At 38.5% G+C, this 26,581-nt stretch overlaps 1 protein-coding gene across 4 annotated transcripts in view; it reads right to left on the bottom strand.

Moving 5' to 3' along the window:
* Nucleotides 1-26,263, bottom strand: part of GPC5 (glypican 5) — a 398,962-nt gene extending 372,699 nt beyond the window's left edge. For all 4 annotated transcript variants that reach the window (XM_064645992.1, XM_064645995.1, XM_064645994.1 and 1 more), the window contains exons 1-2: nt 25,759-26,263; nt 14,640-14,801 (exon numbers count right to left, since the gene is read on the bottom strand). In XM_064645992.1, coding sequence (XP_064502062.1) covers nt 14,640-14,801; nt 25,759-26,248 — 652 coding nt within the window. In that variant the 5' untranslated portion in view covers nt 26,249-26,263. The remainder of the gene's footprint in view (nt 1-14,639; nt 14,802-25,758) is intronic.
* Nucleotides 26,264-26,581: the final 318 nt, after the last annotated feature.

Raw genomic sequence — 26,581 nt, 5'->3', positions numbered from 1 at the left:
AATCTTCTTCCCTGAAGAACATATTTCTCCCTCCAGCTTAGCAAAAAGCTTTTCAATCACTTTTTAGTTCATTGTTCAAGCTCCTCTATATTGTAGGCCCTGGCTTTGTCCTTAGCCAAGCCAGTTGTCTGTGGCCTCCTCAGGCAAGGAAGAATATGATATCTGTGCTGTATATATCAACAGAAAAAAAACAAAACAGCAACAGAATACATCTGGATCTCCAGGTTGCTAAAATATCTAACACCTAAAACATTGACTGTTTTCTTTAAGACGTCTTAAAAACCAACAGAAGTGGATTAACTCTCTGTACACATTACTCACTCAGAGAAAAAGCAATAATACGATTAAAGTATTAATACATAAACATTGGTTAAAAATCAAAACAAAATAAAAACAAACAAACAAAAACCCACAACCCAAACATTTTTCCGCATTTTAAATTATCTTCTTTAAATCTGGAAAGAGCCAGATGGGGCTTCTCCTTGGGACTAACAAGCACTATGGAAGCAAACACCTTTCACTAGTCCTGTGAAAGGTCAGCCAACCACCCTCTGACCTGGGATGAAAGATTCTCACGGTGGGAAGGAGAGCAGGCAGAAGAAATCTAGCTCTAACTTAATCACCAAAAACTCAGATAAGGATAGAAAGAACTATGGGTTTAGTCCCTGCTACAAAAACACAGATCAAGGATGTCATGTCGGTGTTTGAAGCATTCTGGTTTTGACTGTTGTTTTGAATCCACCAGCTGTTTAAAATAAAATACATAAATATAAGAGAGAACAGAGTCCAAGTTCCCCTATTGTCTATTTCTAGGTAGGCATCTTTTCCCTCACAGAATGGAAAGAAAGGGAAAAAACCACAAAGCATGTGTTTGCAGAAAAGTAGCATGATTCAAGCCTTAGGAAAGATTTCTACCATTGTGATCTCACAAGCTAAATACCTGGAATCAGCTGATATATCTAATTTTTGAAAACTTATCAAAGCTACAAGACAAAACAGTCATCATGGCTGGGCTTTGCGAACGAAGATTTAGGAAGGCTCTATCCACGTTTGTTACAAGCACGCTGGTGGCTTGTGAGGCCAATATGAGATAGACATATCCGATTGCAAAAGGCACAGCAGAAAGACTCCAAAACAGTAAATCACAAGTAAAAATGCTCATCCTTTCACTTAAAGCATTTCACAAAGGTTCCTCTGAAGCATAACTCTACTAGGTTAGTAACAAGAACCAGATTAGAACAGGCCTTGATGTTCACCAGGCAACTAGATATCAGTGTTGAAAATAGATCTGGGAGCAAACAATACAAAACATTCTCTCAAAAACTCTTGCAATAGAACTTAATTGAGACAGTATTGAGTACAAGAATTTTCCCTTTGGATTAATTTTCTTACATCTAAAGTATGCTATCTACTATAGTACTGTTCTTACAACTCTGGTGACCTAACCACACAGATGATACTGGAATTTGTAGATACAGGTAATAATTTTTATGAGCTCAAAAAACATGGTTAAAAGTTTATCCACTCCATACAGATCATAAGAGAAATTACAGCTATCTAAAAAATTCTGCCAAACTTATTTTATATAATAAAATGCAGAAAATGATAAAATTTTAATGATAATTTATATGATATAAAAGTCATACTTTTTTGCCCTAGCATTTTTTCACTTCCTTCAGCTAGACACAGTCTCAATCCTATACACTTACCACGGTAACAGAGGCACAAATCAAAAAAGATAGTTGAAAGCAAACACAAACAACAGCTCAAAATAATATTCACTAGAGAATCACATATTAAAAATAACCTGGTGTCATAGTTTGAAATTGGCCCCCCTGAGAGGCTGGGGGGGCTCAGAGGTGATTGGGTGCCAGGGCAGTGTTCCCTGGAGAGCCAAGCACCACTCACGTTGTTCGCTTCTGCTCAAAATCATATATCACAGCACCAGAAGCGGTTGGCAGTTCTGTCTTGGTTGTTGTGCTGTTGGTGTCTGCTGCGTGTAGGTGGAGAAGGCCAGGGGGTGGCTGGGCTGCCTCTCTTCCCCTCCGGGGGGGAGAGGAGAGCCCTGCAACCCCCCAACTCAGCCTTTGGCTAGAGTTAGAGTCAGCATTTGCAGTGTGTGCTGTGAAGGAAGAGATTCACAGCACCTGAGGTAAGAGAAGAGAGGCAGGCTTTGTAGCCAAGTCCTCTTCCCCCTCCTTTTCTGCAGTGAAGCTGTAGAGGGGGGCTTTTTCCCCGCACTACATTTAGGCTGGTGGGGGGTGGATTTTAAGGCTCAGCATTGAAGCTGAGCCAAGAGACGGGCCATGGAAGTAGGCCTGGCGCTCGGGAGAAGAGTCCCAGGCGAAACTGGAGACGAGCCAAGAGCTCGGGAATTGCCTGCTGAAGCTGACTGGGGGCAGCTGAGAACTGATGTAGAGGAATGAAGATTCCAGGATGTGGACGCTTGATGAGCTACACTGCAGCAGCCCACGAACTGAGGTGAGACACTGAGAGGGAGAAATCACACAGCAGCAGAAGAGCAAGGACTCAAAGCTATTTTCTTGGACTTCGTGAGGAGAGAAACTGCAACAACTTGAACTTGGTGAGGGGGGAGCATTCAGGAGCCCAGAACACTCCCACAGCAAAAGACTGTGTTACATATCAGCCTTAAAGGCTGCTCCTGGACTAAAGTTAAAGGAGGGGCTTGAAAAGACTGACTGATAGTAATGTAATATATATATATATAGTTGCCTTTAGTTTGTATAGTATTTATTTGTGTAAATAAATGTATATACTTCCCCCTTCCCCTACAGAAGCCTCTGGCCTGAAAGTTTCTCTCCAGTGTTAGGATAAATTGTGGGAAGGGGTGGGGGGAAGCCTAAAAGTTGGATTTTAGATTTCTAATGTGGTTTAAACTGCCACACCTGGTTTCACTCAATTTGTAGGTAACTTGTAAGGCATGTTAAGTTTTAGCCTGCAAAAAAATGGAGGCAAAATATTACTTCATGTAAGGTAAAGATTCATTTAGCAAATAATAATAAATCATGGAAGCTGGTTTCCAATGTCATTCTTTCCCTATATACTGCTACGGTTTTCATTTGATAACCTGAAGAAGACTTGGAGCAGCGATGGGCAGGGATTATTCTTCATGGTGAAATAGCAGTGTTGTAAGATGTCAAGATGGTGAAAGTATCTCAGTCATGCACAACCGTTTTCCATCTGTGATCAAGTAATATAATGTTTGACAAACATTAAACTTTGAATTAAACTTGACATGCTCTTCTCAGAATGTTTTTCTTCCTTCATTTCACTAGAACATCAAATAGAGTTTTCTTGGTCTTAGGAATTTTTATTTTTAACTTCTCAGAAAAATGCTGTAACTGTCCTCACACTGTATAAGGTTTTACACTTTCTGGTAGGCTAAGTCAAAAATCTATCACTTGTTCTGAATTCTCAACATTCACAGTGAGAAGATGTCATGGTTGGCCTTCTTTCAGTGTCATAGAAGACACTTTCACGTAAATTGGCCAAATTAGGGAAATACTTCTTACAGCTTTGACTCATACTGTGTTTCAACAAGGCCAAGTGCTGGGTCCTGCACTTTGACCACAACAACCCCAGGCAGCTCTACAGGCTGGGGACAGAGTGGCTGGAGAGCAGCCAGACAGAGAGGGACCTGGGAGTTTGGATTGACAGGAAGCTGAACATGAGCCAGCAGTGTGCCCAGGTGGCCAAGAAGGCCAATGGCATCCTGGCCTGGATCAGGAACAGTGTGGCCAGCAGGACCAGGGAAGTGATTCTTCCCCTGTACTCAGCGCTGGTGAGGCCACACCTGGAGTACTGTGTCCAGTTCTGGGACCCTCAGTTCAGGAAGGATATTGAGGTGCTGGAGCAGGTCCAGAGAAGAGCAACAAGGCTGGTGAAGGGACTGGAGCACAAGTCCTTTGAGGAGAGGCTGAGGGAGCTGGGGTTGTTTAGCCTGGAGAAGAGGAGACTCAGGGAAGGCCTCATCAGTCTCTACAACTCCCTGAAAGGAAGTTGTAGCCAGGTGGGCATTGGTCTCTTCTCCCAGGCAACCAGCAGTAGGACAAGAGGGCATGGTCTTAAGCTCTGCCAGGGGAGGTTTAGGTTGAATATCAGGAAAAAATTTTTTACAGAGAGAGTAATCAGACATTGGAATGGGCTGCCCAGGGAGGTGGTGGATTCACCATCCCTGGAGGTTTTTAAGATGAGACTGGATGTGGCACTTAGTGCCATGGTTTAGTAACCACGGCGGTGTTGGATGAAGGGTTGGAGTTGATGATCTCGGAGGTCTTTTCCAACCTGGCCGATTCTATGATTCACTGAAATTTAAAGCTAGATGATGCAGAGAAGAGAGGAACTATAGTCTCCTAAACACAACCCGAACTTTTTTTCTTTAGGTTATATAAGGAGAGTAGTGTCCTCATTTGAGGAGCAGAAAAGAAACTTTCTGGATTCTCTACAAAAAGCAGCTGATTAGTTGGATACATTGAATACTTAATACTGCCTTTGATTTCCCCCTTCATTTCTCATACTTATTTTAGGTTTTAATCTTCTCAAGAAAGGACCGTTGGTTATAGTTGTACACTGTGCAGGTGAGGAAATTGAGGGTGTAAAGTTCTACAAAAATGAAAAAATTAAAATGACATATCTATCTTCTTTCTCCTTAATGACCTAATTCTATACTTCTCTCATTACTTATCTAAGATTTCGATTTTTAGGATTTACAAACTTCTGATTTGTTTATTTGGTTATTTTAAGCCATTCCTCTGATCACTACACAGACATAAGCTGATGCTCAGATATTTTTAAAAGATCTTTAACTGACATGGGTATTTTTAATTATTTATGTCTCTAGTATAAATGCTCTTGATCGGTTTTATAAGAGAGGAGATTTAAGAAGATATGCACCTCTATACATTTTCCCAAATCTGTTTGACAGTACGCTCCTGTTCCAGTTGCATTAGGTACCATAGCAACTGCAAGGAGAGAAGCCAACTATCAAAGAACTATTTCAGGTAGGGAAGCAAATCTGTAGTTAGAAGCAAGAACAAACCTACGATCATGATTTTTTTTTTCCACCCTACTACCTTGTCTATTCTGTATCTAATTCAAAAACTGTGATATTTCTAAAAAGCAGCAATTTGAATTGCAATTTTTTTAATCTTTTTTTTCCCCTCAGGCACCAGTGACTGTTCTGTTACACTGGTGTTGTCTAGGGCTTCAGTATAACTTAGCCCCTTACTTTTAAAATATACATATACACTACATACAGTCTATATAAGTAAAAAGGCATAAGTATTGGAGTTATTTAACTCCATTTAAAACAGACATATTTGAACTCATTTCCTTTGACCATTATGGGACTAAAAGCCCCTACTTCACATGTAGACACTAGATATTGACCTCTAGAGTCTGAAAGAGTGAACTTGAATCTTCTGCCCAAAATACACTAGTATTTTCTTTTCTCAAGGTTATGCAGGATATCCTCCATGGGATCAGCGGATATGACAGACGACAAGCAGGACCAGCATTTCTCTGTAGTGTTAGGTCTGGCAGACAGACAGAACGCCCTATGACAGCTAAAACAGTACTAGATAGATTCCTGTTGTGCAGCTGAATCAAGCCCTGAACCTCATCCTAATGATTTACTGGGATGAGTACCCTTTTCCTCTTGTAGGGTCACACTGCAATAAGTCATAAACTTTTTTGTTCTTAGACAGTTACCTCTTCTTCTCCTCATGGTGCCCTTCTAACTTCTCACTTGGATCTTCCACAATCTTGGCTAGTTTGTATCACAGTAACACAGAGGGAAGAAGCAAAATTAAAGTTCTTTAAACCACAGGGGTCATTAATCTGCCTCACAGTAAGGAATCAGTGCAGTGACTAGGGGAAGGGCTATCTTTAAAACTTAAATTATAATAAATACCCCCAAAAACATTATCTTTAAAAGGAAACAGAAGGTTTATGATCACCAGGTGTAAAAGAAAAAAGTAATTTTAATAAACCATTAAACATAAAATGGAATTATTAAATGAGCTACATCTTTCCCAAGGGGGTAATCACTACAAAATTTCCTTAAATATTAGCTTCTACTTAATAACACAATGAAGAAAAAGACCTTGAATAAAAGAAATTATAGATTTTAATCTTCTGCTCCAAAGGAAACCCTAAAATTAGATGGCTATTTCAATTTATGTTTAAAACAACAAGAGTAAGTCATGAAGTACCAAGTCCCTCATGGGACTGATCAAAATTGAATTTGCAGTTTCCTGTACTATTCTGACAATCATTTACAATAAAATCAGAATGAGAAAGGGAAATTGTCTGTGGGAGAACTGAGCCAGGTAATAGCTTCAGTATAACACAAGTCATATAGCAGAAAACAAATTAAAATGTACACAGAATTTTAATATGGCTGAACTAGGCCTTACTTTGCTTATAGGATTCTTCCTTGCAGCTTTTAAGTAATAGATCAGGAATGAAAAACTAAATACTCATTGGTGATAATCAGGTATCTTACATTACCAACAATTTGTTTAAAATAACATGAGGTTAAAATTGTGTTAGGTAAAATCAAGAAAACTGGCTTGCAAACTATTTTAGTTTGAAATTGTACGGAAATAATGGAAGCACAAAGGAAAGCCATATTATAACTTCAAATTTCTGGTCCCATTGTGTACATCTACAAACATCTTAATTTATAACTACATTATTCCATCTTACAAAACACAAAGAGCTCATAAATACCATATAAGGAACTAGGACTTTTCAATTTTTTCATTATTTTTAGATACCTAACAATAAATAATTATATTTATACATACATAACATATTTTACACAAATAGGGAACAAAGACTTGGTATACTTCAGTAAAAAAATAACACATTAATTTGATTTGAAAGAAATCCTCTCAGCCACATAATAAGCCTGACTGCAGAACATCTATGCTATACTTTTCACAAGTTCATTTTAACAAGCAGCCAGCCTTTGGCTATCATGGTGATAGCAGTGGAGGGGAATGTCCATTGGAATTTAGATACACCTCTTTTCATTCTTTTGAGAAGTTAGTAAATTATATCCCATTCAGTACATAACTCCTTGCTTTAAAGGACTGATGACCTTAGAGGATTCATTGAAAAGGGCATCAAAATGGATGAGATTCGGACACTGGAAGCATATCCAGCACAGAGCTCATACACACCTTGAAAAACACTTGTAAAGTGATTCAGGCCTGGCAAGTGAAATTATGCTAATGCAGACTATATTTATACATTATAAAAATAAATAAAAGTACTCACTGGAGCAGCAACCTTCCTTTGTGCCAGACAAGTACCCAGTACCCTTTGTGCCAGACAGAGCTAATTTTTCACTTTGCTTCTGTCCCAGCGAATATTAAGTAGTTGTATATGTGTGCCGTATAGATCAGAACATCATCCATCATCCCCATATCACCACTGGCTAATCAGAGCTCAAATCAGTCCAGCAGTTTAACTACCTAAGTAGCCTCATCTCCTTGGATGGTAAGATTGATGGAGAGATAGACAACAGGTTAGCAAAGGCATATAGTGCCTTCAGAAAGCTTCATAAAAGAGTTTGGTGAAATAAACACTTGAAGAAAAGTACAAAGATCAGTGTTTACAGAGCCATAGTGCTGTCTACTCTCTTATATGGATCTGAATCATGGGTCATCTACCGCCACCACCTGCGACTCCTAGAACGCTTCCATCAACGCTGTCTCCGTACAATCCTAAATATCCACTGGTCAGATTATGTGACTAATACGTCTGTTCTAGAACAAGCAGCAGTTACAAGTATTGAGGCCATGTTACTGAGAACACAGCTGCGCTGGGCAGGGCACATCTCCAGGATGAAGGACCACCGCCTCCCTAAGATCTTGCTTTATGGTGAACTTGCCACCGGCTGCCGCATGAGAGGAGCCCCAAAGAGGAGATACAAGGACTCCCTGAAACAACATCTCAGCCTTGGCCATATTGATCATCATAACTGGTCTACTCTGGCCTCCAATCGGGAGGTCTGGAGACACACTATCTATAACGCTGCTGATGCCTTTGAGAAAGCACGCAGGATCACCCTTGAGGAGAAAAGACAACGCAGAAAGAATCGTGTCTTGCAGAATATACCATCTAAGGAGTCTTTCTGCTGTGCCTTTTGCAGCCAGACATGCCTATCTCATATTGGCCTTTTTAGCCACCAGCGCGCTTGTAGCAAGTGCGGGTAGAGTCCTCCCCAAATCTTTGTTCGCGAAGCCTAGCAATGACGGATCAGAACAGCTGCAACAGGGAAGTCTAAGAGTTACGCACTGCAAAATAAATAACCCAGGAAACAGCCAACACTCCTCAGTGAAATCCGCTGTATTTTTAGACGCTATCCAAAACCATAACATAAATGGCTATTGTACCAGTGCTGAACAGCTATGCAGCTGATCTACAGTAAATCTGTAACATGCCGTATTGTGACCTGCTATACATATGCATTTCAAATGCACTGAAATAGCAAATATAAAACATTCTCTTCTGGAACTCAAGGTTGAGCAGATCTCTGTCATGGCACTCCTCTAGTCTGCACAGACCTAAGTTCTTAATGCAAGCTGAAATTCATAGATTTATTAAGAATTGACATTACCTGTGTCAATACTTCTTTCAAGAATCAAAGTACAGTTACCTGTGCCTGCTAATGATCTGTTTAATATTAGTAAAAGTTTGTTTCATTACCCCTGTTAAAATCACTATGTCACTTACTACAAGACACACATACCTTTGTGCTTCATTCAAGAAGAACAGAAAGAAAAGTAGATATTCACTTCCTATTTTGCATGTAAGCATATTGCCCCATGATAAGCAAAGAGGTGAACAATAGATTTCACAATATGCACACATAATCTACTTGCACATTTTGTACCTCTCCGGCAGGAGGGAAGCAGTTCTCTCCAAGCAGTCAGCCAGCTTTCATTTACTTCAGGTTAAAAGCAATCACATCCATGTAGTTGATAGGCTGGAAACTCAAATATTAGCTTACTGCTCAATAACCTACTCTTGTTCACAGACCTCACTCATGCCCTTGAGCTACCTCAAACAAGGTGGCCGTAAGGTTTCAGAGTATGGAATTTCTGAGAGCTGCTACTCATTGGGGCACAGCTTCAGACTATTCAGTGCAGGTAGCTAAATATTTGAAATTTAGCTTTCATTGCAGTCAAGGGTGACACTGTTTAACCATAGCTTCTGGTGACATTTGACAAGACCTGAGGTGTTTAACAATAACTCTGGGGTTTTGTCTCCACAGGAGCAAAATTCTCCTCCCAGGTTTATGTGTACAGTACAGTTCTTTTTTGCATATTTCCTGGCTTAATTACCTCTTTACTATACTTCTATCTACTTCAAGTACAGGTGTAGTTATTTACAGGAAAAGTCAGTACTTAGACTGTTAAATTTTGTAATACTGTATTTTAATGTTTATTTTATTAATTCCAATTTGATGCAATTCTACTCTCCCTCACTTTTCCTTTTTGCTGTTTCAACAGGACGGTTTTCTAATTTAAAAAGTCACTTAAAATGCAATCAGATTTACCCACTCTAGATGCAAACATATCTATCTTTAAAAATTCCACTTAAAACCAGATAAGGTTAGTTTACTTTTGTTGGGAAAGAAAACTGGTTTTACCTCTCACAAAGCCTTTGAAAATGCAGTACATGACTCCACTTCTTCTAAGCAGTATGTCAGGTTCACCAAGACGCAATTTGAAAAACAAAAACCAACAAACATTAAAATTAAGACAATGTTGTAAAAACTGCAAAATTCCTTGAATTTCCCATGTAGAATATGTAGTTCGAAACAGCATAATTACTAAGTATCTATTCAAGTGAGTCTACAGATCTATTAGCTCTATACAAAACAGTTCCATTTTAAGACTGGTACTGAAAAAAATTGCGTACAAAGTTTTGAACAAGTTCTTGGTCATTTAATACTGGGATATGTTATTCTAAATTTAAACCCATTCTGCAAGCATCTTTGTGACAGAAGCAATCCATCCCATTATGTTATAGTAGAGAACTGTGTAATCTTGGAGAGAGATTAATGAACAAACCCTTTTTTGTTAGAGCATAGCATCCATAGATTAAGCTTAAAATTAGTTAAAACGTTCAAATCACCTAACTTTTCTTGGCAAATCACATTTTAAACCTGTCTTAAGGTCTGTCAAAAGTCTTTTGAGCAGTCTAGTCTAACCCCTGGCCTGCTTGGCAACTGTTCTCTTGTCCAGCTTGTTTCGAAGACCTGTGGACATAGAATCCCCTAAAATTTTAATCAAGAGCATATTAATGTTGTCATTGGAAAATTTGCTAATATTTGCTAATAATGAGTCTATATTTTCTTTGATGAAGTATGACAACATTGTTTTTTATCTACTACAGACAAGAGGATAAACAGAAATTTCATTATTTCTTATGGCTGACCAGAGAAAGCAGCTCAGAAGATTACAATGTATTTTCTAGCTCACACTATTTACTTTATCTACTGACTAAAACTTTAGCATATTTAAATGTAGAAATTGTACTGTGACCTCAAACAATATTATATAGCAGTTTGACTTCATTTAATTCTGGTTGAGGATAAAGTGGACATTGATCTATTGCGTAGCAATAATTTCACAGGAAAACATCAAACTGCATCAAGAAAACCTGATTCAATATACTTCAGAACTTACATTGCAAAGGCACTAGATTTTTCCTACACAGTAGGAAAAGTGTCAGGCAATGCTCTATTGAAAAATGCAGTTTATTACCTCCTGCATACAAATACACATTTGCCAAGTTCACTGTTTCAGTGCCATGTTGACACATTCAGAAATGATTGATGCTTCTATACTTATAAAAACTATTGTACAGTACCAGAGTTGCCAAATACAGTAGCACAAAGAAAAGTTCATTTGCTTTGGACTCCACAACCGAATTCTTATCTCTAAATTTCCCATTCAACCAGACAAGCTGCTATCTTGTTCTATGTCATACATGGTCACTTTTTAAAGGGTTATGAGCTCTCTTGTGGAAAAACAGTGAAGTGACACAAGATCTGCTATTCTGTTGCACAGTGCTCCATATCACTGCAGATCAGGTTTAAAAAGCTTTCTTTTTTTATGGTTACAGCTATCCCCATACAGTGCTCACAGTCTTTACCTCAAATATTAAGAAATACTAAAAAGGCAGAGATGTACAAGAATGTTATCCTATCAAAGTAACTGTCTTGACACAGGATTAGCATACAGCTCAAGTTCTCTAGTCACCTTTCCTGACGGAAGAATGACTTACTGCTCTCCATAATGTCTCTCCCACTTATCAGATTAATATCTTATTTAACTTTACTCTCACCTTTACTCTCACCTTCTGTTCCCTTACCAATCCTCAAAGGTATTAAAAAGAAATAGATTCACAATGAAAAAAGGAAACATGCATTCTGACGCACCCTGAAACATAAGGAAAAAACTGTAACAGTATTCACTAGGAAGAAGTACACAAGTGGTGCAATTTGCACCATATAGCTTGACCTGACCTAAGAGACATGGAATTTTTGCAACATTTGAAAACTGCCAATAGTTACTGCCAGCAGGCAGCAGTTACAGACCCATAGAATTTTGAAAAACATTGGACGGTGACAAAGATATGTCATTATATATATGAATTTACTTTCATGCAAAGATACATGCAAACACATACAGAAACAGGCAGACAGCTGCCTCATTTCACCAGTACAGTCACCCTAAAGTATTTGGTAGATAGCTGTCCTGAAGACTCAGGGTCTCTACAGAGTATTTAATGCAGAGTGAAAACACACCTCTGAAGACCTCCAGAGTCAGACACAGATTATTTATTTTAACTGCCTACTTCTCTTTACTGAATATGTAAGAAACTGAGAGAAAATATTAGCTATTTGTTCTGTTTGGATCCAGTCCACCCCTTTTAGGCCAAGACATCCAGCCTCAACATATTTTGAAAAGAGGCACGTGACAGCAGTGACAAAGTCCACGACACCTGCTCCCTTTCGTACACACCTCAACAATTCTCTTCACACTTTCTGCCCAGCTCCTGAGAGGTCTGTCCAGTTGCCAAAGTAGCAGAAGAGGTAATCATACTCTTAACTGCCCAGCCCAGCCTCAAAGATCTGGTGATGAGATAGACACCCTGTCGTACAATGATTCAGACTGTAAAGGACCTTAAGTAGGTCTCCTGTCCAAACTCCTGCTAAAAGCACCATCAAAACTGAATTCAGACCAGGTATAATGTCCTACTATGTTCCCAGAATTCAAAACTGAAAAAATATCAGCAGCATCCTATTATGGTTTCTGAATCTGAAATCATTTAGCTTGAATTTTAGTTAGCAATTATTGGAATTTTTCAGTAAAGAGTGGCATGTCCGACAGCATGTTTTTCCATAAATAACTACTTCAAGGTTACACAAGGCTTTAAATCTAAATAATACCAGAATCCATGGAACATTCTCTCTCAATCATACTTCTTTACATAAAAGGAAAACAAAGATGAAAGTACTCCAGACTAAAGCATGTACTTCAAAAATATGTGAAGTGTATAAGGTATATAAAATAGATATACTTTAAAGTATAAGTATTTTAAAAATATTTGTTTAAAAGCAAATGATGAAAGACAGACAGTGGGAGAATCAGTGTAGGCTACATATTTGGGAAGGATGGCTTGCATTGCTGTAATAAGAAATGCTTACACGTGTTTCACCAAAAAAAATAAATACTATAATTCTCAAGCAGTCCTGAAATTATCCCACTAGAGGGAGGACATATAATCACTAAGCTACAGAGGCAGGCTTCTTTCTTTGCATCACTGCTTCTTGAATTTCCTTCTACACTGTAAATTAGCACTGCTAGGAGAGTTAAAAGTGAATATGTCTCATATTAGCCTCTGACATGGTGTTCAGAGAATCCCCCTGGGCTGACAGGCCATAGAGTTTTAATGTGTACTAGCTGAGAAGGGCCTGGAACCAAACGCCTGAATAACCACTCAGATTATACCAGAGGGATTCACAACTATTTCTCCTCAAAGGCATATATGTATCCCTGTCTTTCAGGTAGAATTCATCAATGAGGGAGATGCACCCTGCATGCATTCTGAAAATACCCCACTGACTAAGCCCCACAGGACATAATAGCAACAGAAATACAGTTTTGGGGTCCTTATTTCACTTAATTTCATTATAATATCATTTAAGTCCCATTCTTGTGAAGACTGAGAAATCTTGGAATTGCACAAGTATATTATCTAGGTAGCTAAGGGTTTTTTTCGTGCACTGGTTTTTCTTTTGGGTTGGGGGAAAGGAGGAGATCTTAAAACACTGAGGCAAAGAGTACAGCTCCCACTTACGCGAAGTACAGTTAGTCACTGAGCTCTGCAGAGTCTACAGCCCTAGGTCAGCAAAGCAATACAGAATATTATACTCTTATGGTACAAAAAAAGCTAATACACACAAGTTGAAAAGAAGAAAGAAGGCAGAGGAGAGCAAGGGAGAGATTTCTTTGCACATTTTACCAATGATCTCCTGAGCATAACACCCATTGACAGCTGCATTAAGCAGGCTAAATGGCAAAACTCCCAGAAGGCAGAGAGCAACTCCAAGTTGTTTTAGCATTAGACAGCCTAAATTTCAAAAAAGGGAAGTCTTTAGAACTCCAAAGTCAACTTTTCTGCCCATTTTATGACCCTATCCTGCTAATCATTTCAACTTCACAGGTTAAAAACGACAGTCACCAGAAGGACAACTTTCCAAGCCTGTATGAAGTTACCATGTTATCCTGTCCAATCAAGTGGTCATAAAGGTCATAAGTACATATTAATAGACAAAAAACAAGACTGTAGGACTTTGTCCTCAACACATGTGAACTGTATATATCCCTTTCTACCACTTACGATCTCATATCGCCGCTGTTCTTCAGATCTTCCCAGCTCCTAACCAATTTCTGCATTAACTTATGCCTTATTAAATCAGAAAAAAATGAATAGTATATGCAGGGTAATTGTGAATAGGCAAGCCCACCACCAGTCCAAATAACTATTATTTATCTAATATCTTCCTATTTATGCATTAGAACAACTATTGCTCAACCTACAATTTTTTTCAATAGGTTCTAGAAACTCAAAAGCTTACAAAACTAGATCCCAAAAATGAACCTCAAAACCAAGCTACCCAAGTACATCTATTAGAAAAAGACAAAGAATATGGTGGGTGGGAACACTCTAATAACAAAAATCTCTCTTTTGTAGCACTCCAGGCATTAATTTTGCATTTTAGTATCACCTAAATTAAAGAAGTTCAAGAGGAATGTCAAGTTACTGGTTTTCAATTAAAATCAAAGAATCTTACTAAAATAATGTCTTACTTTTTCACAAATTATATTTTTTAAATATATTTGTGAAAATTTCAAAAGCAATGCAGCTCTTAATCACTTGCCTTATTTAACACTCCTTATTTGAAAGCATAAAATCATAGTGAAAAGCTAAAAATTAACAGATGACTTTTATTACATGCATAAAATAATCAAAGACGAAAATCAAGAAAAGCATGAAGAAGTCTGGAAACAAAAAGCAGAAAGCCTTACCTTGAAAAGCAGCTGTATTACGAGATATTAAAAATTTTAATGTAGCACTTGATTTTTGAAGCACTTGCTGTATATCTTGCTTTGCTGCAGTCTGATACCTTTCTTCCATCTTTTTAGTACAGCATGTTGGATTTCTAGAAGTACAAACCTGGAGATCAACACCTAAGGAGAAGGTAATAAGGTAATTACATGGATTAATATAAACCAGAAGTATGCAAAACACAAACACATAGAAAACAGCTACTCTTTTCCTTTTTTTTTCCACATAGGTATTGACACATAAAAGAAATACTTAAAACTTTAAAGACATTTGGTCTCCTTAAGCAGAAGGCGATACTAATTAAAATTCCATGGGAAGACTACACTTAATACAGTTAATAATGTCATATAATATAATTTCCCTGACACTGAAATCTTGTTCCAGTTGTGAATGTTGATACCTAGTGTTGGTAAAATATATTGAATATGCATTGTACATCACCATACAGGTGGTAGATGTCCCATCCCTGGAAACATCCAAGATCTGCTTAAATGGGGCTCTGAGCAACCTGATCTAGTTGAAGATGTCCCTGTTGATTGCAGGGGTCAGACTAGATGACCTTTAGAAGTCCCTTCCAACCCAAACTATTCTGTGCTTCTATGATCCTCCAGAATACTGAACTGCTGGACCAGCTCAAGGCTCTTGTGCTTCTTTAGCTAACTATTGCTAAATATTACAAACACACCAGCAGAAATCCCATTCCCTACAGATTCATAACAAATATGCCCATATTAACTTTTATATGGGGCAGTCCTAAACTCCAGTCCCTTACCGTGTCTTTCTCTAACATCAAACGTTCCCATGTATCCATCATGCTGACTCACTCCTTCATTAATAGGTTGGGAAATGTTTCCAGAAAGAAGTATGTTTTCAAATTTTGGGCACAATGAAATTCCAGAGGAGTAATTCAGTACTTTTATAACTTTAAAACTGAATAACCAAGCATGAAAAGACCTTATTCACCTTCCTTGTTATCGTGTGGTATTTAAAATCTTTTTTTATATATACTATATCTAAACAATGTTTTCTAAAATAAGGAACAAACACATAATGAATGAAGAAATATGTGAGAATTTAAATTATATTAAAACAAAATTTAACAGTCCAATCCTAATTCTGTTCTCAAATATGTTGTTTCACTGACAGGCATCACAAGATTTCTAGCAAGCATCACTCTTTCTTTATAACAGGTAAAAAAGGACGATTATGATTGGAATGAAAAAGGTAAGAAATTAAAAAGTCAACTTAAATCCACATTGCCCTTGACTCTGCACCCACTTTCAGCTCTTACACCACCTCTGTGTACCTAAACTTTTATTTTCCTACCACTAAACCTACAAGATTTATCATTCCTTTTAAATCATGTTTCTGCAATTTTTTCTCTGATAAATCATTCTAAGACAGTATGAATATAGCTATAGGGAATGGGAGGCCCTACACACTTTGTATTCTAAATATTCTGTTAGTTGTCTTAAGTAAATTAGGTGTTTTAAAAAATATATTCCAGAAACTTAAGAAGGAGAAGTTAAGCTACTGAGGGCTGAATTGGAGTATTCTAGAAAAATGGTGAAATGTTTAAATACATTCTCTTAAACTCATGTCCCTTTATCTATGTGTAGCACTTCAGCTAACAGTGAGAAAAAGTGTAATTATTTACATACAGCAATCCCAATTCTAAAGCAGGAACCCATTGTGTTAAAGAAGATATAGAAGATTTCTTAGAAATCAAATTTTAAAAAGCACACAACCAGAATGAAATTGGTAAATTATATGGACCATTAAAAAAAAGTAGAGTTATCAGAGTCCTTGATGAACACTTGACTCTACAATACTGCACAGAGATAATTTGATTCCCATGACAAATAAACAAATTTCCCTTGCTAATTGCAAATAATAGTCTCAGATTTGCTGAATATTTCCTTCTAGCATCATTGTTTTCTACCTTCACAATTTCTTGTCACTCCATCATAAAAATGTGAAAAGATGTGGAAAGGAGAATACATTTAAACCTTCAGTATTAAAGACTGAAGAATTTCTTTTAATTTTTAAAGGATCTTTTCTGCTTCATGCTTTAGGTTATATGATATAAGTTTTCAGGCAAAACTAATTTATTTTAGTGAGAAGTGATGCTAGGATTGACATAATGCCATATTTATGAAGACAGAAGTTTGACTATATATACAAGAACAGTTTACTGCCCATGGTAAAAATGTGTGCCTTGAAGTAAACCCATTTTGCAGACATAAGCTGCAGTAAATATCATTATGATACAGGAAAATCATTACATACCTTAAGAAACTCTACAACAACACAGAATTCACAAGTCTGACATTGCCTTCACGGTGGCATGCAAAAGGAAGAACATAACCTCTGAATGTGAACTAAAGCAAGTGCTATCCCTGTAAATCTCTTTGAAGTGGTTTGCAGTAGCAGTTTAACACACAGGGATTGGTACACCTACAAGCCACAGTGCAGGAAGCTGAACACCCTCACTAGCACAACAAAAAGTTAAAACTCTAATGCAGATATGAATCACTGAACTTTTGCAAGTAAGAAATTTTATTTCTTAAGTGTTATACTCTATCTTTTTTCCTTGTATAGCCTAATTTTTTGAAGGCTATTTATCCTCACAATTTATTTAAAAATATAAATTTCTATGTTCTTCAGTATGCACATTTTACAAAGTCATTTGTTCTGTCTGGCTCCATACATTTTATGGGGACAAAAACCATTAAACAAATAAATGATAATATAGATAACCAAGAGATAACCCACTGCTTCTATATTGTTCTTAAAAGAGCTCTCTCTACTCTTCCTTCAATGTGCTCTTTCAGTTTACCAGTACTGCTGAGATACCTCAGGATCACTTTGGCTTCTAAATCCTTTTATTCTACCAGATGCTGGAAACAATTATTCTAAACCTGCTCCTCTAACTTCCAATTTCACAAAGCATCCTGAGAACCCCGGTACACAAAATTATATATTTATACATAAATATTTATTTTATAGCACAATTCTTAGCAAATTTTCCTATTTCTTGATTTCATATTTTTGAAGTTGGATATGCCTAGCTACCCTTAAATTCTTCTTAACCTCAGAAAATTTTAAGTATGATTATAAGAGCCCAACAAATCTGTTAGAATAAGAAACACAGCAGTAGCTTGAACTAGAATTAAATGAAAGAAAAAGGTAAATTAATCTAGATTAATTAAGCCATGTCTGCAGTAGGACTTTCTTCTGTTCTTCTTCACAAGCTGAAAACATAACTATGAAGAAAACAGAATCATGCAGTGTCTCAATGAAGATTTATGTACTCTTTTCATAACTTGCTTCTCTGCAGTGGAATGTCCAATATACAAATTTTCCAAAGATGAACTCAGACAGAAAAGCTAGCATATCAATATAGAATACATTTTCAAGATCACAAATAGAATTAATTCACTAATCAATTAAGCCTAGAAAGTCTTAAAAGCAGAAAAACTTTGACAGTTTGAATGTTGATTTCCAGGTGGAACTTAAAGAATACACTCATATCTGTTTGTTTGTTTGTTTTTTTTAATGTCATCAACAAGAATTTAAATTTCCTAGCTGTTCTCTAAGGGTAGCCAAAGGCTGATCATGGTCTTTACTAACTATAGTTTTGAGATACATTTATGATCCTAAATAGTGGTCTGAGTTATCAAATATATCTTTTTTAGAGCATTACAAGCAATTATTCTGACTTTATGATATATGACATTGGTTTCTTAAAGGAAAAAGTGAGTTTTGTAAGTCACTGGAGTAAGTTTGATCCAAATGGAGTATGGACAATGCCTTTTCTTTGTTTATGAAATCTGTAAACATTCTCCACTTTCTTTCTTTTTCTGTGGGTTTTTTCATGTGCATATGTAAGGATGCTGGGGGAATCAATTAAACAAGCTTGGCAGTTGGCTAAATTGCTTCAAGTTTTACCGATGAGCCGAAGTAAAATTTTCAGCTGGCTGCCCCTTAGGGAAGAGGATGGCAGCACCCATAAAGCAAGAAAGACAACACAACAAAAATCCAACTAATGAAGTAATCCTTTAAAGTATGCAGAGTGTTCACTTGAAGGTGATAATTCATAACTTGTGAAGGTCCTGTGTTTTTTTTTCTGCTTTGCATTGTGTGTAGAAGGGCAATGCACAGCAATCACAATGTATCAGTATAAAAAGGGGCTCCCGAATTTTTAACCTGTCAGCAACACAGTGGTGTCATTTGGAGAGGGAGGGTGTATTTTCACTAGTTAACTTCACTACTGAACTCTCAGAGTGTATACGGATAGGCTTCAGCTGCCAGGAAGAATTTCTGGGAGCAGTGTCTTCTGGATTCAGCAGTTCCTATAACACCCTTAACACTGGAAAACAAACAGGTAAAGCTGGAGCTCCGAATATGCCCAGAAGAACCAGACACATTTGGACTAACTGAGGTATGATGAAACAGCTTGAGTGGCCACTGTGCAGCAATGGACAGATATAGGTTCATGAGGAAAGATGAAGAGGGAAGAAGGAAGGTTGTTCTTCACGTCAAGAAAACTGTTGGAAGGTATGGAATGGACAAGCTGGTTGATGACATGTGGTGACCCAGGACCAAAGCGTGGATGACACTGTGATATGAATTTGATACCATGCAAAGTCAGGAGAGAGAAGTAGATTTGAGTCCTCTTTAAAGCAAGATAATGAATGAATATTTGTTTATGGTTTCAGCTGACTCTTCAATATCATTTTAGTCTCTGGATTTTATGGCAAATACTTTTTTAAGCAGCGCCTTTTTAACATGGGTCTCATTCCCAACCCTATGGGAATTTTGTTTTATACTTTTAAATCTGCTAATCACGCACATATAAAGTACATTTTATTGACCTACTTTTGTTCCAGCTCATTAAAGACAGCTGCTTTCAATGGCCAGGAAAAGCAACATGCAAAGAACCCAATTGACTAAAAACTGAGTGATTGCTCAAAATCCACAGTAGTTTTGTAGCTGTTTCTTTATAAAACTGCAGAACAAGCAACAGCTTACGGATAATATTTCAGAAGAGGGTATGAAACAGGTCGTTCCATTTCAGCACAAGCAATATTAAAAAAACCCCCACACTTATTTTCTGTGTTTTCACACCTAAAAACCTTCCCATCTTCCACAGGAATTGTTTTATCAAGAACCAATTTTGAAATGCAGAGAGAAAACATTTTCTGCTCCGATAAGGCATATTGGCTCTTTTCAGTATCAAATTCTGATGGTTCCACACTGTGATCTACTTTGAGACAAGATCACAAGACAGCTAGATGAGAAATAACTTGTAATAAAAAACTGTAATAAAAATATATTGACATAAACAGTTACAGCACAGGAAAGGTTTTAAAACTGAAAACAATCTAGATGGGTGTAGGAAAGACCGCTCAGGAAGAAAAATGTAACTCTTCTGAGATGTAAGTTTACCTATCTGGAACTGATTTCAAACTTTTATTCATGGTCTCAGCCGTACAAATCTGTATTTTCAGTACCTTGAGATAAACAAATGCTGACAGGATGAAGACTTTAATTGCCAGGAAGAGAAAATGACATATGTGTAGTAAATTTCCCCCTGTCTACTTAGACTTCCAAGAGATGAAATCCAGACTCTGAAAAATCCCAAAACAGACCTAGGATTGTAATGACAAAGAATCTCTCAAAAGTCAGCACTAAAATGACATATGGCCTGGAAGCAATTGTCAAATCAGTGGTTTATTTCAAAATGGATTTTCAACCTGTATCAGACATAAATTCTTCTCATGCTCATCCTTAAATATTTGTTAACTCATTTTTGTTACAAGCACCGCTCCAGACATAGCATTAACTGCCATCACTGTGGTGGTTGCAAAGTACTTCAGCATTGCTCAGTAACGAGCAATGGTCAAGGTCAAGGCACCTCTCCATACACCCACACTCCAGCTCACCAAACAAAACATGTAATCATGTTACCCTGCATTCACTGCCTACCAAAAGACCTCCTATTTTTAAGACTGCTTGAATTGCGGAGGAAGGGAACCCACAGCGCCTTGGCATTACAAAAGCATTATTTTGGTTCTCAAGAGGATTCAAAGGCAAACCCCGCCAAGTGAGGACAGGCCATCCCTTTTGCAGGACACCAGCCCTGAGCAATGTAGACATGAGCCAGTCTATTCCACCCAGCATGAGAACCAGGAGTTGGTCCTCTGTCCTCTATTGAGCAGTACGGCCACCACCTTTCAGGTCATCCCAGTAAGATCAAGTCCTAAGGCTACTGAGCACTGCTGACTTCCTAGAGAAGCTAAAAGACGGAAGATAGAGATAGGGAAGCTGCTACATAGTTGAGCCCATTTTTTTGTTGGTTTTAATCTCAAAATATTGTAAAATTTTTTTCACAGTGATAATTTTGTGGATCCAGAGGTGAAATGTTCACACATACACACAATTATGTTGTTGGTAAAAGTCCTTACAAAAACAGACATCAGTTACTGATATGACAGAGCAACTCACTTTCTGTCTCTGACTAAATCCTTTTCCAGAGCTCTAAATGTCAGTTAAACAAATAGAGTAATTAGAAGTGCCCCTGCCTGCACACACCAAACAAATTTTAATTTGACTTCAGATAGAACAAAAATCCAAATTACCTAAATGTAAATCATACTAGAAACACAAATTAAAATTCAAATATGATCTTGGAATTGCAACAAAATAACCTGTTCTGGATTTCAGACTGACTTCCATTGTTACTTTAAGTAAAATTAGCAAGAATATTTTCACTTGAATTAACAAGTGTATCACAGATCAACTCTTTCTGAGATTATCTCATCCTTCCAGCATAGTTTTTCTCATTTATTGAACTGCATATTCATAATGATTCTCTACCAAAAAGCCTTGCAATAAAATTTAAACTAATCAGTCTTCACCCTCTTCTGTGCTTCCTGTTCTCATAATTGCATACATGATCTCTCAGAGTTTGATGAAAAGAAGCCTAGACTGACTCCTGGAAAAAAACCAACTAAACAAAACAAAAACTAAACCAAACACAAAAAAGCAAACAAACAGAAATCAAACAAACAAGCAAACTACTGAGAAAACAAATATCTCCAGCCCATTTTTTTCCCCACTTCACTGGGAATTGTTTCAGTGCCAGCAAATGTAACATTTTTCAATAAGCCACAGAATTCAGCTTTTTGGTGCAAACAGAAGCCTGAAAGTTTGTTCACTGACATACCTGCTGAAAGTCCTTTGTCAAAAAGGCAAGAGTGAATGGTTTACTGTCCATCTTATTCTGCTGTTCATAGGATTATATCACAGAATGGTTTGGGTTGGAAGGAATCTTATAGATCGTATAATTCCAACCTTCCTGCCATGGACAGGGACACCTTCCACCATATGGTTGCTCAAAGCCCCATCCAACCTAGCCTTAAACACTTTCAGGGATAGGCCATTCACAACTTCTCTGTTCTACATATTTTGAGAGAAGAAAATCAGAAAAGAAATATCATTTGCAACCAAGATAACATGGAGAGCTCAGAGCCCTCATTTAACCTGTCAGAAAAATGAGCTGCTGAAATCAGCTAAAAGCTCCAGCTTTACTAGCATGGAATTCTTCAAGAAGGTTGATTAGGTTACAATACCAGAAATCGAACGCAGGAAATTAAAATATGTTAAAAAAAAGGTATTTTGCAGATAACCTTTTTTTCCAAATAATCCAAGTCATACTGATTCACGAAAACAAAATAAAAACTCCAAACCTAACCTTTGAGGCCTTTTTATATTTATTTCATGCTTGGCATAGTGTTTGATTCTTGATTCTCCATACAACAAAAAGCACCCTTTACGATTTTTAATTATTGAGGTTTCTCTGTACAGTCCCACTAACCCTGCACTTGTAGCACAGAACCACACAAGAAAAAAAACAAAGTACTTTTGCAATTAACGTTTAAAATAAGTATGAAAGAGATAAATGTTTCAATATAGCACGTGATGGGACTGAACATTAAGTCTGTACTATAGTTCCCAAATCACATCTACAAAAGACTACTAACAGTTAGTCAGGTGTCTTGATTGCTGGGAGTAGCAATAAAAACCTTAGGTTTGGTAACTATATTAATTCATTTTGATTATTAGTTGCCAATTTCAACACTATTATATCCTGTGCTATGTGAACGACAACACAAGCTCAAAGTTGTAGTTCCCGTATCCTTCAAGATCACCTTCGTGCATATATGTGGCATTTCTACATACAATGACAGAGGTATTTTTTTCTCCTTTAAAGATACACAAACTACATATAACAGCTGCAAAACTAATTATATAAAACAATGCATGTGTTTTGAGCTAATATATATTCAAAATACAGACACGGGGCAGTCCCCAAATGAAACAGAATTACAATTTGCATCACTTACTATATAAGGCTGCTTAGTTTTTATTACTACTAAAAAGAGGAAAAAAAACCAATATGAATGGTACAGCCTTTTTATTTTAGTACATGCAATGAACACAAGGCCAGTATAAGCCCTATAATTTTACTGACTGTAGAGGTAGCCTTCCACTGTATACAAATCCATACACCAGCTAATATTCCTGCTCTTCTTTAGCTAGTGATCCTACTCCACCCAAAAGGTGTGGCTCAGTTTAGGACATTTAAACTAAAGTGTTCTTACACAAGCTAGGTCTAAGCTACCACTAAAATAAAGACGTAGAGGCAATGAAATAGAGGTATTTATGCAGCTTGTTCAGAAATCAACACCAATACCTGATGATAGCTGATTGGCTCCTAGATGCCACAGGCTGCACTGGCCTGGCATTGTGCTTGCGCACCGGGAGCATCTGAGATGCCAAAGGTATCCCACCCACCACCCAGGAAGATGTAAATCTCCCAGAGGTATTGTATCTGTTGGCCCCATGAGACATTCTGGAAACCCTAAGGAAATTCAAATGATGCCAGGTGCCTACATTTGAGCAACCAAATTAAACTTTATAAAGGCAACTTTGACACCTATTTTCATAAGCAGACACTTACAAAAAGTGTCTGTGCTGTACATGTGCATGTGTGTGTCTTCTACACAAACACATTGCTAAGTGCCATCAGAAAAGGTTTTAAAATATTTTTACATCTTGCCTCAAAAGAAGGCTTAATACAAAAGATCAGTAGCAAAAGTGACATTTCTTTCCTCTTCATATTATGTTTTCAGCCTACAAAAACCTTTAATCACACCTAAACCTTCTAAAATACTCATTTTATCTCCATTTCTTTTGTCATTGTCAATTCAGGATAGATTTTAATGTTCGCAGTTATTTGTTGCATGTATCTCTGAGACAAGTGCTACTCAGAGCAAGTGCTACAAGAGCTACTCTGACACTCAAACAGGGCTCCTTGAGCGCTGGTGTCTTCCAGGCTGCCCACAGCAATGCAACTCCTTCAAAGAGTGAAAGGCTGCTGACCATGCAGTTGTACTGCACCTCCTGCTGCCCACTGCTTGCAGGGGCAGCAGCAGAGAAAGGAATTCTTTTATTATTCTTATAATTCAGAAATGGCTTTTGCTTCAAACAGGAAACATAGAAAAGTCAAAAGAAAGAAATGAGAGTGAGTGGTGGTATAAAAATACAGGGGAAGGGAGGAGCACAGCAAAAGAAACATACATAAGGTACCGTACAGTTCTTTCCTCTCGAGGCAACACGTTTCCTCCCTATCCCAGTACACAAGTAAATGTATAGTAGTCAAAATAAATGACCATGAAAGAGAAATTGTAGTAGTTAGACTAGGATATGGAATATATACATATATTCATACACATATAAACAGATACCATATAATTCATACTGATATTATTCACACAAATAGCACCAAAAAATTAAGCCACTGACAGGGCTTTAACTCAGATTTCACTTTCTAGACAGTTCCTGTCTAATTAGGCTTTCCAATTAAAGTGTTTATTTTCTTTTTAGCAAAGACAATTAAAAATCTTTAGCCAAGGACACCACAAGAAGACAACAATGCATGTTGTCAAAAGTACTGGTAACCTTATAAATATAGTATTTTGATTTTTAAACTGCACACTACAACTGTGTCAAGTTTAGAATTATCTGTCATGCTTTAAAATAGTCATTAAAAAGCTGTGTTTTGAAAGAATTCCTTTAAAATAAACCCAGTATGCCTCAACTTGCAGAGTTAATAAAAACTACACAGATTATCTTAAAAAAAGAAAGAGGCTATTGATTTTTTAAAGTGAGGGGGACATTAATTCAGTTTTGTATTCAGAAGTAATTTTCTGTCAAGAAAGTACTGATACACATTTACTAGCTGACTGTCATCCAAACATGAACATATCTTATAGATATGTATATCGCTGACCATGAAAATAACTCCTTTTTAATTTTGTGATTAGCATCACTGAAGTCAACAGAGGTTCTCATGAAGCTGGAAACAAACCTCAGATCTAAGGAGGTACATCTTATTACATATAAGCTTTGCAACGTCATTTGGTACACTCTTCAAGAAAAAAGTTTTGTTGTTGATACAAATGCTAGATATACTCAAATTACTATTAAGACATTACTTTCCCGCGAATTTAATTCCATACAGCGACAGGCAAATATCCGGCAGAGAAAACGTGCAGCCCCACCGCTTGCAGTGGTGTAATTCTCATTTCACACCAGAGCAACTCCACCACCCCCAGACGCCGTTCGGTGGCTCTCCCCTGCCTTCAGGGTTCGCGCTGGCACCGCTGTACCTGTGCCTGCCCACGGGCGGCTGGAAGCAGGGTGAGCCCCAGCTGAAGTGCGCTCTCCTGCGCGATACGGCATGGAAGTGGGTGGGCACAAGGGGGTTTTAGGCAGGTGTCAGGGTGCTCCAGTGCCCGCAGCCCGAGAAGAGCGTTTTCTCTCTTGAGTAAGGGGCCACGCATCCCCCGCAGCCACCCCTGATGTCGCTACGGAACCCGTTCCCCCCGCCGCGGGTGACCCGAGGCGCCCCCGCGGGTATCACCCTCCCACCGCCGCCGGCGGCACCAAATTCAAACCTGCCGTCCCCCACTGCTCCCAGTGCCTCCTGCCCCGCCAGCTCTCCCTTACCTGCCCGCGGGGACTCCGGGACACCGCCCAGGGGGCCGAGCCGCCGCAGCTGGAAAACTTTCTGGACCGCATCGCAGCTCGGCGGCGGCTCCGCACCCGCCGAGGCGGCGGCCAGGAGCAGAACGCCGAGGCTCAGGACGCCGAGGCTGAGACTGTTCCCCCCCATGGCCCGCCGGCAGCTGCCGCACAGACCGCGGCCGAGGCGCCCCCAAGTCGCCGAGCAGGGGGAGGCTGCGCCCCGCCCGCCGGCCCCGCCGGGACCCGCCCCCGGCCCGGCCCCTCCCACCGCCCCCCCGCACCATCGGGGGCTCCGCCGCGGGGACAGCGCGGGGGGTCCCAGCGCCGGTGCCGCGGTGCCTTCGCGTCGCCCCACGGGGCTTGGAGGTGGGCACGGCCCGTTTGGGGAGGGGAGGAGACCCTCACCTATACCCGGAGTGCCGAGGGTGCGGGCTCCGGAGGAGGAATCCACAGGGAAAAGAAGTGATGTCATGGTATGTGAGCAGTAACTCCCAAAAAGCACGCAAAAAAGACAGACTTAATTTGTAGAGCTTTGGCGAACTACTTGCAACAGGCTTAACACTGCCAGTAAAGTACGCCGCTCAGATTGGCTTCATATGCCAGACTTTTGCTTTTCTGACAAAAGTCTCCAAGAATTCAGCGCTCTTCATGGTATCTTCAAAAGTTTCAGTTTCATCAGGCAAAAGTGACTAAGGACGAGTTTACAAAATCCTCTCATGTCTACAAGACAAAGTGCGATGGTATCTGCTAGAGCAGCCAAGGAAGATGGGAATCATCAATTTATCTTTAAAACAGCATCAAGAAT

Source organism: Pseudopipra pipra, chromosome 2 (genome assembly GCF_036250125.1).
Source record: "Pseudopipra pipra isolate bDixPip1 chromosome 2, bDixPip1.hap1, whole genome shotgun sequence".
In the NCBI taxonomy this organism is placed as follows: Eukaryota; Metazoa; Chordata; class Aves; order Passeriformes; family Pipridae; genus Pseudopipra; species Pseudopipra pipra.
Note: the sequence above shows the minus strand (reverse complement) of the source record. Positions and strands in the feature narration are given on the sequence as shown.